The sequence below is a fragment of the Schistocerca cancellata genome, chromosome 1, assembly GCF_023864275.1.
Source record: "Schistocerca cancellata isolate TAMUIC-IGC-003103 chromosome 1, iqSchCanc2.1, whole genome shotgun sequence".
NCBI lineage: Eukaryota > Metazoa > Arthropoda > Insecta > Orthoptera > Acrididae > Schistocerca > Schistocerca cancellata.
The window spans coordinates 910,958,364-910,972,857 of record NC_064626.1 but is presented as its reverse complement, the minus strand read 5'-3'; the positions used below and the strand labels follow the sequence as shown (position 1 = coordinate 910,972,857).

Here is a 14,494-nt window from a genome sequence, read left to right as displayed (position 1 = left end):
TTGCTACACCAACGGACAGGTGACATAAGTATATTTAAGTATATTTAAAAATTCGATTTTAAAATAGTGTACATAAAAGGAAATGAAAACGTAATAAGAACAATGGGGTGTGTGTTTGCCAGAGGAATATGTGGATGATTTTATCTTATACACACACAATACTTGGGGCCATTATGGCACTCCAAAGTGCACTGACAAAATAGGTAAATACTGTTATTTCCCCAACCTTAGATGAAGAGTACTACAGGTGGTAAGAAAGTGTATTGTCTGCCAGAAAACAAAATATACCAAAATCTCCAAACAGAGTAAACTACATACCATTGAGGCTAAAGGCCTCCAGAAAAGGTGTCTTTGGATGTGACTGGACCCTATCCCAGAGGTAAGGGTGGCGTAAAGTACAGGGTTATTACAAATGATTGAAGCGATTTCACAGCTCTACAATAACTTTATTATTTGAGATATTTTCACAATGCTTTGCACACACATACAAAAACTCAAAAAGTTTTTTTTAGGCATTCACAAATGTTTGATATGTGCCCCTTTAGTGATTTGGCAGACATCAAGCCGATAATCAAGTTCCTCTCACACTCGGCGCAGCATGTCCCCATCAATGAGTTCGAAAGCATTGTTGATGCAAGCTTGCAGTTCTGGCACGTTTCTTGGTAGAGGAGGTTTAACACTGAATCTTTCACATCACTATGCGTGAAACTTGCCCGCACGCGTTCAACCGTTTCTTCGCTCACTGCAGGCCGACCCGTTGATTTCCCCTTACAGAGGCATCCAGAAGCTTTAAACTGCGCATACCATCGCCGAATGGAGTTAGGAGTTGGTGGATCTTTGTTGAACTTTGTCCTGAAGTGTCGTTGCACTGTTATGACTGACTGATGTGAGTGCATTTCAAGCACGACATACGCTTTCTCGGCTACTGTCGCCATTTTGTCTCACTGTGCTCTCGAGCACTCTGGTGGCAGAAACCTGAAGTGCGGCTTCAGTCGAACAAAACTTTATGAGTTTTTCTACGTATTTGTAGTGTCTCGTGACCATATGTCAATGAATGGAGCTACAGTGAATTTATGAAATCGCTTCAATCATTTGTAATAGCCCTGTATATAGTAGGTCTGTATGATATTTTCAACAAATACATAAAATTGTATGCTATTCAGAACACTACAGCCAGTTCAATTATAAAATGAATCAAAGAGGATTACTTTGCAAGAGTAAGAAAAACAAAAGTCATGTAACAGATAATGCCTCATATTTTGTTGGATGTAATTAGAAAGAGTTTGTAGATTCCAACCAAATGAAACACATTTTAGTATCCAAATTCCATCCCGAAGCATACCCCATAGAAACGTTTTTTTAAGGAATGCAACAGGTTTGTCAGGACCTACATACCTCGTAAACATACAGGATTGAATATGTCACTCCCTTCTTACACGTTGTTACCAACCTTCCTCATACATCAACTAGATTTACACCAAATGAGCTGATGTTCAATTCCAAACAAGTAGATGAGTAGGAGAAACCTTCGCCCAAGATACTGATACAGGAATTATCACTGGAGGATAAAATACGACACGCAGTAATTAACCTTGAAGCCTGGGCTAACTATAGGAAAGGAATTTATGACAGAAAGCTGAAACGTACAACACTATTTTATATAGAACAAAAGGTGTTACTTAGAACACATCCCAAATCCACAAAAATTGGAAAACTGAACCATAAGTGGCAACCACCCTATCCAGAAGCAGACAGACTGGTACACTTGAACATGGGTAAAGACAAGGGCATTTACCCACACAAAGACTTGAGAATGTTTATATATTGAAGAAGGGCTTTATACCCTCTAAGTTGTATATATGTATAATAATATTAGATTTAGGTTGCTGGAAAGTCACATTCCAGAATTTATGTTGTTAGTTGTTAACGAAAATTTCTGTCTGTGTTTTTTCTTAAGAGTTAAATGTGTAAACGATAAAATGAGTGGTTGTAACAAGGAAGAATTTTACTTTTATGTGTCTAGAGATGACGATAGTCTAAACACAATTCTTCGCCTTGAACGTAGCCCAGTTGTAAACAAATAAATGAACTTGTGAAATGCATGGTAATGTGCAATGCAATACACAACTCGCCGCGAAGCGAGTTCTATCAGAGTGGCGCAGCGCATACGCATTGGGGAGCAGACTAGTCAGCAAACCGCAGGCGCATGTATGCTAGACAGGCAAACCTGGAAGTGTTGGAGTGCCCAAAACAAACAAACCTTATGAGCTACGGTCCGCACCAGCATTTGTACAGCCTATTGAGAAAACAGGGAGATACAAAATTAAGAGAGAGTCTGTACTACAACTACGACTATCTACACCATACACAAACACACACAAACACACACACACACACACACACACACACACAAGCACACAAGCACACAAAGATAAGCTACAGGATTATACACACAGGAAAGGATGCTAAACTACAAGATATTTACTTAAGCTATGCTACTACATACATTATATCTATATATGTACAATTTTTAAAAATTTAAGTACTGAAAGTGCACACACTAATTATACTTGATGGACGAGAAAAGTCTTGCTGCAGGTAAACAAGCGAGTACAGTGACAAACTGAATAAGAGGTCAATGCCTCTAATACACTTTATCTTTCAGATTTATAAGGTAAGCAGACATACACACGACATGAAATAAGTTTTGTGATAACACAATTGCACACTGAAGTGAATGAATACATAGATGAATATATGAAAATGGTATTAGTAGCCAACAAGCCACTATACACTTATCTACGAAGATACAGTTTTAAGTTGGTATTAAGATTTTTCTTCCAGGGAATAATGCATCGACACATTCTAAAGTGAAGAAAGATAAATGCTCGTAGAGTGTTAGGCACCATATAAACATAAGAAAGAATTGCACCACAAGTAAGTATAGTTATAAGTTTATGACAGTAATGAATGTTATAGTGTAAAAGTATGTAAAGAAGAAAACAGTTGCAGTACGTCACGTATTACGATGCTGAACTAAGGCTGAGTACTACCACATACTCAAGGGGTCAAAACCTAACTACTGTGAGCATCGACTACCCATGAAAGTGTCAAACACTTGAATTACTTTGAAATTTTTATTCATATTTGTTACTTATGTAATTTGATAACTTCACCCAACATGCACAACTATTCCTGCAGTTTGCCACACAAAGTACAATTTAGATAGGACAAGATAATTGGAAAACATGCTGATGCATCTCATTAGAACTACAATACAGTTAACAAAAAACAATCGACATTTCAACTAAACAATGGCAAAGCAGGACTTTATGGTCAATAGTTATTTGTGTACTACACACTACTGAATGTATGCTATACAAAAATTTACAAATAAACTGTATTAATCTATAAACACCCATAGAATTTCTAACTGAAGATGTAATGAATACCTTACAGGTGACATTGCAATTGATGAACAAGGCTACCTGGACAGACTCCATGTCTTCCTCAGATTTCATCTTAGCCCATGGTGATTAACTATTTCACAAACATTAGGAAAGCAATGATAAGAGGCATGCAGACTCATTCTGCTGACACCTTCCAATGTATTTTAATTCTAGAATGAAAAATTAGCCTACTGTGGAGATGAGCTGTTACACAATTTCTTGGCTGGTTAAAACTGTGTACTGTACAAGCACTGCTCTTAATAACTAGGACATCTGTGACCCACTTCACAGACTGATTTCTATCAGTAATCCCCCCTCTCCTTCTTTCTTTCTCACTCCTTCTCTTTCTTCTTTCTCTCTACTCCAAAACTCTCGCCCCCTGTCTCCTGTTTGGGGTTTAAAATCTCAAGATTCTATTGTTACTATTGAGCATCTTCTCCACTATTTTTTTTTCTTGGGTGTCACTTTTGTTACCTGCTTACTGTAATGTTAGATTCTTTTGTGTGGAAATTTTAAAACTATAATAAACATAATACCTGCTAAGCTGTCGCTCTTTCTTAACAGCAACATAGCTTGGGCTGCTAACACGAACTCTCTTTCTGTTGCTCTGATGGCTGGATGATCTATCCCTGTTTTTTTCGTGAATTTTGTGTGCATGATTAGGACCACAACGTTCTACAGATGCTGCTAGGTGTGTTGATAGTGCTCCAAAAAGTCCAGCCTGCAGCAACTCTGTCATGCCCAGATCATCATATGCAAATTGTACTAGTGCATGGAGTGCATGTGTCCTAAAACAAAGAAAAGTTATTTATGTGACTGAACTCATTAATTACATTACTGTTCATTTTTTTTTTCTTCTGGCAAAGTCTTTATTGGGATTTCTGCACAGTACAGTACAAACTTTTATCCTAAGATTCATGAGCATTACATGAAACATCAATTGCATGCAAATATAAATCGCACACCAATCCATATCCATGTCAGACACTATATATATATATATATATATATATATATATATATATATATATATATATATATATATATATGGTTATAATAGAAGGAAACATTCCACGTAGGAAAAATATACCTAAAAACAAAGATGATGAGACTTACCAAATGAAAGTGCTGGCAGGTCGACAGACACACAAACAAACACAAACACACACAACAAAATTCAAGCTTTCGCAACAAACTGTTGCCTCATCAGGAAAGAGGGAAGGAGAGGGAAAGACGAAAGGATGTGGGTTTTAAGGGAGAGGGTAAGGAGTCATTCAAGTCCCGGGAGCGGAAAGACTTACCTTAGGGGGAAAAAAGGACGGGTATACACTCGCACACACACACATATCCATCCACACATATACAGACACAAGCAGACATATTTAAAGACCTTAAATATGTCTGCTTGTGTCTGTATATGTGTGGATGGATATGTGTGTGTGTGCGAGTGTATACCCGTCCTTTTTTCCCCCTAAGGTAAGTCTTTCCGCTCCCGGGACTTGAATGACTCCTTACCCTCTCCCTTAAAACCCACATCCTTTCGTCTTTCCCTCTCCTTCCCTCTTTCCTGATGAGGCAACAGTTTGTTGCGAAAGCTTGAATTTTGTGTGTGTGTTTGTGTTCGTTTGTGTGTCTGTCGACCTGCCAGCACTTTCATTTGGTAAGTCACATCATCTTTGTTATAATAGAGGGAAACATTCCACGTGGGAAAAATATATCTAAAAAGAAAGATGATGAGACTTACCAAACAAAAGCGCTGGCAGGTTGATAGACACACAAACAAACACAAACATACACACAAAATTCTAGCTTTCGCAACCAACGGTTGCCTCGTCAGGAAAGAGGGAAGGAGAGGGAAAGACGAAAGGATTTGGGATTTAAGGGAGAGGGTAAGGAGTCATTCCAATCCCAGGAGCGGAAAGACTTACCTTAGGGGGAAAAAAGGACAGGTATACACTTGCGCACACACACACACATATCCATCCGCATATACAGACACAAGCAGACATTTGTAAAGGCAAAGAGTTTGGGCAGAGATGTCAGTCGAGGCGGAAGTACAGAGGCAAAGATGTTGTTGAAAGACAGGTGAGGTATGAGCGGTGGCAAATTGAAATTAGAAATTAGCGGAGATTGAGGCCTGGCGGATAGCGAGAAGAGAGGATATGCTGAAGGGCAAGTTCCCATCTCCGGAGTTCTGACAGGTTGGTGTTAGTGGGAAGTATCCAGATAACCCGGACGGTGTAACACTGTGCCAAGATGTGCTGGCCGTGCACCAAGGCATGTTTAGCCACAGGGTGATCCTCATTACCAACAAACACTGTCTGCCTGTGTCCATTAATGCGAATGGACAGTTTGTTGCTGGTCATTCCCACATAGAACGCTTCACAGTGTAGGCAGGTCAGTTGGTAAATCACGTGGGTGCTTTCACACGTGGCTCTACCTTTGATCGTGTACACCTTCCGGGTTACAGGACTGGAATAGGTGGTGGTGGGAGGGTGCATGGGACAGGTTTTACAACGGAAGGTGTACACGATCAAAGGCAGAGCCAAGTGTGAAAGCACCCACATGATTTACCAACTGACCTGCTTACACTGTGAAGCGTTCTATGTGGGAATGACCAGCAATAAACTGTCCATTCGCATGAATGGACACAGGCAGACAGTGTTTGTTGGTAATGAGGATCACCCTGTGGCTAAACATGCCATGGTGCACGGCCAGCACATCTTGGCACAGTGTTACACCGTCCGGGTTATCTGGATACTTCCCACTAACACCAACCTGTCAGAACTCCGGAGATGGGAACTTGCCCTTCAGCATATCCTCTCTTCTTGCTATCCACCAGGCCTCAATCTCCGCTAATTTCTAATTTCAATTTGCCGCCGCTCATACCTCACCTGTCTTTCAACAACATCTTTGCCTCTGTACTTCCACCTCGACTGACATCTCTGCCCAAACTCTTTGCCTTTACAAATGTCTGCTTGTGTCTGTGTATATGCGGATGGATATGTGTGTGTGTGCGTGAGTGTATACCTGTCCTTTTTCCCCCTAAGGTAAGTCTTTCCGCTCCCGGGATTGGAATGACTCCTTACCCTCTCCCTTAAAACCCACATCCTTTCGTCTTTCCCTCTCCTTCCCTCTTTCCTGATGAGGCAACAGTTTGTTGCGAAAGCTTGAATTTTGTGTGTATGTTTGTGTTCGTTTGTGTGTCTGTCGACCTGCCAGCACTTTCATTTGGTAAGTCACATCATCTTTGTTTTTAGGTATATATATAAAATATTCCACATGGGAAAAATATATTACAAACAAAGATTCCATGACTTACCAAACAGGAAAGCGCTGGTAGATAGGCACAATAAAAAAAACACAAACACACACACAAAATTTCGAGCTTTTGCAACCCCCAGTTGCTTCATCAGGAAAGAGGGAAGGAGAGGGAAAGATGAAAGGATGTGGGTTTTAAGGGAGAGGGTAAGGAGTCAGTCCAATCCCGGGAGGGGAAAGACTTACCTTAGGGGGGGAAAAAGGACAGGTATCCATCCATATATGGATATATGGATGTCTGCTTGTGTCTGTGTATGTGCAGATGGATATGTGTGTGTACGCAAGTGTATACCTGTCCTTTTTCCCCCTAAGGTAAGTCTTTCCACTCCCGGGATTGGAATGACTCCTTACGCTCTCCCTTAAAACCCACATCCTTTCGTCTTTCCCTCTCCTTCCCTCTTTCCTGATGAAGCAACCGCTAGTTGCGAAAGCTTGAATTTTGTGTGTATGTTTGTGTTTGTTTGTGTGTCTATCAACCTGCCAGCGCTTTCGTTTGGTAAGTCACATCACCTTTGTTTTTAGGCATATCTCCTAAGAATCATCAAGATGCATTTTGCCTTGAGTTTCCGCAGATCTTTCCAATTTCGGTTTTGCATGGTGTTGCTTGAGTCAACCCAGACAAATAGTGCTCATCACATCTTTCATGCTACGCCCAGTGTCAACAGAAAATGTTGGATTGTTTTGCATTACAAACAACATTATTTTTAATGTGGAATTTAACATGCCCATTCAATAGAGCAATCCCAGATTCGTCTAGTGCAATATTTGTTTCATCAATATGTATTCATAAAGACGGTAAAACTCAATTTATAACTAGTACTCAAGGAGCCACATCATTGCCCTGGCCTGCACTGACTGCTACCACCAAGTATGCCACACTACTGCGTCGCTGCCGGATTGCAGTTTTTTATTCATGTCTTACTGTCCCGGTAAATACATACCAATGAAACAAATACCAGCTAGTCTAATTTGGGAGTGCTGTATCAAATGGGCACATAAAATTCTGATTTAAAAATGATTTTGTTTGGAATGGGAAAGGTACCGTGACTTTCTGTTGAAACTTGGCAGTGCACAAAAGATGTGACAAACAGTAACTGTATGGGCTGCTCCAGCTACACAATGCAAAAACAAAATTACAAATACCACCAGCTCTTGGCACAGTGACTTTTTTTCCAGGAAGAACATTGTCTGAAAGCTTAGCTACAATCTCTGTCTTGTAACACAGTTCAGAACTTCAAGTGGGTTACCATCTAATAATGAATAAAATATGAGGACAAGTAAATAGAAGAGGTTAACAATGTTAACACAGTCAATACATACAGTCAGAACACTCACTGCTGTGAAAGTTGATACTGTTTGACAGTTGGAGCACTATTAGTGATTAGAAAGCTTGTTGTCTCTTAATGTTACACACCCTGTATAAACAGTGTCTGTTTTTCATCCTATTTCATTGTAATTTACAAAATAGTTACTATAATTTTGCCTTCTAAGCCTTAGCCTAATGTTCTTGTTCCAAATCATGGACTGAGTACTTGGACTTTAGCTCACTGTTGGGAAATCAGCCACAAAGCATCAACCTTATCCTACACCATTCTCCAGCCTTATTTCAGATGATCAAACAATACTGCAAACAGCAGTCTACTATAGAAGATGTTAAAGGACAACTGCAGAGAAAGGAAACACTTAGACCGGTACTGAAAGACAATGAAGTAGGCTGCATTGCGTGGTACAATGGGAAGCTGAAAGTGGTCGTACCAGATCAGTTGGTGGCATACATATTCAAATATTTCCATGCTTCACATGGTGAGGGGCCTTTGGGAATTTTCAAGACCAGGGAGAAGATTTGGGATAAATTTATTTGGAAGAACATGGGTGCTGAGATTAAGGAGAGGGATCAGTTGCACAAAATCTGTGCTGTGAGTATGGCTCCCCAAAACACCAAGGTTGACCTTCTAACTTCTAAATCCATGGAGAGACTGTTTGAGAAGACATATGTCAATTTTGTCAGACTTCTGCTACATACTAAGACACAGTTTAAGTATTTATTAGTTTGGGTCAAAGTGTTCAGCCACTGTACATGCTTTTTTTCCAACGAGTGTGGCTATCACCAGCCAGCTATAGAGTACATCGAAATGTTTTTAATGAGTTTGGGCTATGTTGGGTGATCATTCCTGATAATGTCAAAACTTTCATCTCAAAGGCCTGTAACAGATATTGCATATGAATTGGAATCCAGCATTGTAAAACTAGTCCTTACTATCTGAATCTTCCTTACACAGAGACGGTAATCAGGAATCTAAGGGCTACCTTCACTGCATATTAAGGTGGCCATCAGACAAGCTGCGATAAATCCCTGCGTTGGTTAATGATGGCCTTCAACATGGCTAAGCACGAGGTGCACAAAGCCACTCTGGCTGAATTACTCCTCGCATTTAGGGTCAATTCTCCTTTGAGCAATTTATTGTCAATCAATGAACTGTTACTGGAGAATGTATTACCTGATGAGGTAACTAAGAATTGGAAACAGGCTAAAAATAACATCCACTGGACTTGTTCCTAGGAGGCTAGTCAGTACAACAGATGTTGACAGCCAGACAATTTTAAGCTGGGTGATCTGGTCATTATAATAAATTTTGGCACTGCAAGCTGCAAGTAAGGCAGCTGGTAAGGTCAGCAGTAAGTTGATGCCTAGGTTTGTGGGGCCTTTTGAAGTCATGAGATTCCTGTTACCTTACTGGTACAAGTAAGGGGAATAAGGCTCCATCTGGCTCAAACTAAGCTGGCCAGTACCAGCATTCCATTCTTGTGTCAAGCAGTGTGTCCTATGTAGTTTTAGTTTTTAGATGCCCGACAGAATTTAAGTAGCATTTGTATCTTGGGGCATTTTCTTGCATCAAAAGTGGTGGAGTGATGAGGGGGAGGTGAGAATCCATCAAGGCCATTTGTTTCGCTCTTATAATACCCCAGTATTATAGGATTAACAAGGGGGACTATTTTGCGGTTCCCTGCACATTTCGAGATTACCATGTAGTTGATCATTCATTGGAAGCCCACTTCCATGCCATCTGGCAGGGATGATCAACTTCTTGAGGGCCAGGAGACCAGAGCTGTGTGGGCAGAGAAACAGAGCAGTGGGCTGTCAACCGAGTCCAGGAGAGCATGGTTACAAAAACAAGCATTCTCGATGCAATGTGGAGAGGAAGAACAGCACTGAAAACTACAAGCCGATCCTGTGGGATGGCTGGTTGAGTTTTGTTCCTGCAATGGATATATGCTGGAATGAACCAGAGTGCCCAGGGTGGATGATTGCTGTTATCGAAAGAGATGTAGGTGGTATGGAGTACCTGGTGCAGTGAGAAATAAGACACTGTACCGTGTCGTTGAACTTAATTTGGGGAGGACTGTGAACTCACCTATATCCTGAATATGGATGCCAGCTTCAGTTGTATGTATTTTGCAAGAGTCGAATGTTGGAATCAGTTACCATGCTCCCTAAGTCTGAAAGTATTTTATTAGTGAGTTATGCTTTAACTTCATCTTGTTCTTTTTAAAATAACTGAGAAATTTTAAGGAAAAATTCTATTTCCTTATCTTAAGTAAATTCTGGGTATTGTTCCCACTGACATAAGTTACTGTGTTGTGTTAAGAAGGATTTTGCCCTGCATAGTAATATTGAGTCTTTCTTTTTAAATAGCAAATCACTAAGTGCTTCTCATTGTTTTCAGGGTGAAACTGTTTTAAGCAGCTAGTTCGACAACCTGCAGGCAATGGAAATATTTTAGACCTTGTAATTACAAACAGACCTGACCTTTTAAAAGTGTCAGTATAGAAAAAGGGATAGGTGATCATGACATCATACTGACAACGATGTTCACTGAAGTTCATAAACCCATTATAAATGCTACGAAAGAGGAGACAGGTGCAGTTCTTAGCATCCTAATTAGACAATAACTGAATATAAGTCAGTTCAAATATGAGGGCTTCAGAGGAATTATGGACAAAGTTTAAACTGACTGTAAATTTCACTCTAGAGAAATATGTGTTGAGAAAGGATATTAAGAACAAAAAGAATCCACCGTGGCTTAATAACAAAATTCAGAAAATGCTGAGGAAGTAAAGATTGCTGCACTCTCCGTTCAGAAGAGGATGCAAGGGGATGCAGAAATGTTGACAGGCAAATAACAGATAACAGAAACTGGTGTGCGTATAAAAAGACTAAGGCATGGATCATACACTCTCCACTGTCATATGTTGGGAAAGATCTTGCCAAGAACCTGAGAAAATTCTGGTTCTAAGTAAAACCACTAAACAGGCATCTATCCAGTTATTCTGCGACCAGTCTGGTATGTCAATAGAAGATGTCAAAAGGAAACTAAAGTTTTAAATTTCCATTTAAAATGATCATGGATGCAGGAGGACCATAAGACAGGCATAGTGTTTGGACTTAGAAATAAGTGCCCTGGTGTTGAGAACCAACAGAAAGAGTTGAAAACAAGTAAGTCACCATGTCCAGATGGAATCCCAGTTCAGTTTTACAGAGAGTACTCTTCAGCATTGGCCCCTTGCTATCTTGCTTTTATTACAAATCTCCTACCCAGGACAAAGTCCCAAGTGGCTGAACAACAGCACAGGTGACTCCTGCATACAACAAGGGTAAAACAACAAACCTGCCAAATAATAGACCAAGATCCTTAACATCAGTTTACAGCATAATTCTTGGGCATATTCCAAGTTCAAACATAATAAATTTCTTTGAGACGGAAAAGCTTTAGTCTGCAAATCAGCACAGATTTAGAAAGCATTAGCTGTGTGAAACTGAGGTTTTCATTTTCTCACATTACATCCTACGAACTGTGGATAAAAGGCAACAGGCAGATTCCATTTTTCTAAATTTCCAGAAAGCATTTGACTCGGTGCCCCACTGTGAACTCTTAACGAAGGTCCAAGCATACAAAATAGCCTCCCGGATATGCGAGTGGCACAAAGACTTTTTACGTAATAGAACGCAGTACACTGCCCTTGACAGCAAGTATTCATCAGAGACAAGGACTTGTCAGAAGTGCTCCAGCCAAGTGTGATAGGACCACTCTTATTCTCTAATGGCGGTAATAGGGAAGGTGAATGGTCAATTTCAGTTTATTGGAAGAATTTAAGAAAGTGTAGCTCCCCTACAATGGAAATTGCATTAATGTGACCCATTCTTGTGTACTGCTCAAGTGTCTGAGATCCCCACCAGTTCAGATTAAAGGGAGACATTGAAGCAATTCATAGGCATGCTGATAGATTTGTTTTGGGCAGGTTCAATCAAGATAGAAGGATTAGGGACACGCTTCATGGATTCAAGTAGGAATCCCTGGAGGGAAAATAACATTCTTTTCATGAAACACTGTTGTGAAAATTTAGAGAACAGCCATTTGCAGCTGACTGCAGAATGATTTTACTGTCACCAGTGTATATTTCACATAAGGACCACAAAGAAAAGATAAGAGAAATTAGGGCTTTTACAGAAGCATACAGACTGTTGTTTCCCCATTGCTCCATTTGTGAGCAAACCAGGAAAAGAAATCGCTAGCAGTGGTACAAGGAACCCTCTGCCACACACAATATGGTGCCTTGCAGAGAATGTATGTAGACGAAGGTGTAGGAGTAAAAGACTGCTATGACATTCAACAATGCAAGCTGACGGACTGCAACTGCCATGATAGCATCTAACCAGTATGTAGTTCTCAGTGAAGCACTAGTGGAAATGGAACTCATCTGAAATCACTACATTTTGCTGCTAATCAAGTCAGGAATGGCATTCACTTTTCTAATGCAGACTGAGTCACTTGTCATATGGGCAATGAAAGCCAACGGAATGCTACATTTGAATGCAGTCCGCCCCACAGCATATGGCATCAAACCATAAACACAAATATGTATTCACCTGTCTTATTTACTAGGGACACGAAAAATTTTCATAATGTGATACATGCTAATATAGATGCGAAATCTCTCTCGAAACGCAAAATAGCAAAATTACCTAATAGAGATTATTTCATGGCTACTTATATCCAAATGAACTATTTTCTCAGCGACAGTTTGAAATAACCTTGTTTTCTGTATATAAGCATCAGAAACGTAACCAATTTTTGGTTACTGATACTGCACAGCGTCTGATGAAGCCCAATATGGAAACATAATCTGTATAACAAAGTGTTTGCAAAATAAAAATTGCACAAATGCAGTGATGTATCAGTGTGCTCAAGTCACTGGTACAAAACAATTTTTGGCTGTACAATGTTCTATAAAAGATACCTGCTGCATAAAGCAAAGTTGGACTCGGCTGTTGAACCTAGTCCAATAGAAAAAATGTACATCTGCCTGTTAACGAAATTTCAAAGGTTACTATAAGCCCTTGTGTGGGCACTTCTGTCTTTTAATGTGGCACTTTTAGGTGGCTGTGGCTGCATCAAATACCAGGAAAAGTTGTGTCTGAACCACCTCGTTTATGACATTTCCAACAATCAAGCAAATGCCTAGTAGCCATTACCCAATGCTTTGTATAGTGTGTTGCTTGTTTTCTTTTCGTATTTGGAAGTGAGTGAAATGAGTAGTTCTGATACATCGCAAAGTTGATTTACAATTTTCGAAACAATGGGAGGGACTGGCAATCCCTCTGACCATGTGTCAATCCTGCTTTCACAGATACACAGAAAACAGGTGCAGGCTGCTGTCTTACAAGATGGAGGTGGTACTTGTTGCCCAACATCTCCCCTCCCCGTCTGGTGGTCTTACTTTCGCTTTATAGTGTCCATGCTATGCACTACATTGACAGGAAAAACAAATGTCTCAATGTATTTTAACAACACCAAAATGTTTTCCATAATAGGCAAATAGGGTTATTTTTGTTTCGACTTTTACCCTAAGTGCCTAATTGGTTTAACCTGTAGTGACAAGTAAGAGTCGCATGACTAGGAATGCCCACAAAATGTCGAACTTAATATTTAGTAGATTTCGTAATTATCGAATTGGGTGGGTAAAGAAAAATAATGTTAGAGAGAAGCACTCAGCTCACTGGCAGGAAAATGCTTCTCGACAGGAACATCCATTTGTTGAAAGCTTAAAAGCAGCCAAAATAAAAAAGTAAAGATCATTTTGGAAAAGATCTGTTGAAAATTTTGCAAACATGAACATTCCAGTTAAAAAGCTCCACAATCACCAATTTTATTAACTGTCAATTTCAAAGCAGTAAAACTTGTCTTCAGCAGCCACATAGTATAGTAACCTTTTAAATTTGAACATATAATCATTAAAAAAAATAGATGTGAATTTCGCCAAAATTAAATACTTTAGTGCCGATTCAAATTCAGTCACAAGCTGGTACTGTGGCTACGAGAAATATTGGAATGTATTTGTCTTTATCTACTACTTTGTTTGAGTGCTGTTCCCTGACTAAGTTCAACATAACACTGCTTTCTCTAGTCCCACATGAGAAGGTACTGCTGGGTCTATATGTAAAAAATCTGCCTGCAGCTCAACCACTTATTGTTGGTACAACACTCAGTACACACTTTGATTTTGAACTGGGCTACTCTTTACATATGCTGCAATTTTGTTTGTGTGTTTGTTGCTTATAGGTATATTTGTGCTTTGTACATATATACACAACATTTTTACTCAGTATAAAGCTGACAAAACATGTATTGTTGTAAAATGACAAACAAAACAATGCACTACTCCTG

At 39.7% G+C, this 14,494-nt stretch overlaps 1 protein-coding gene across 2 annotated transcripts in view; it reads right to left on the bottom strand.

Annotated features, from left to right (window-relative positions):
* The window catches only part of LOC126191186 (armadillo repeat-containing protein 5-like), a 215,914-nt gene that overhangs the window by 138,502 nt on the left and 62,918 nt on the right, over window positions 1-14,494 (bottom strand). For both annotated transcript variants that reach the window (XM_049931967.1, XM_049931977.1), the window contains one exon: window positions 3,986-4,237. In XM_049931967.1, the coding sequence (XP_049787924.1) occupies window positions 3,986-4,237 (252 nt within the window). The remainder of the gene's footprint in view (window positions 1-3,985; window positions 4,238-14,494) is intronic.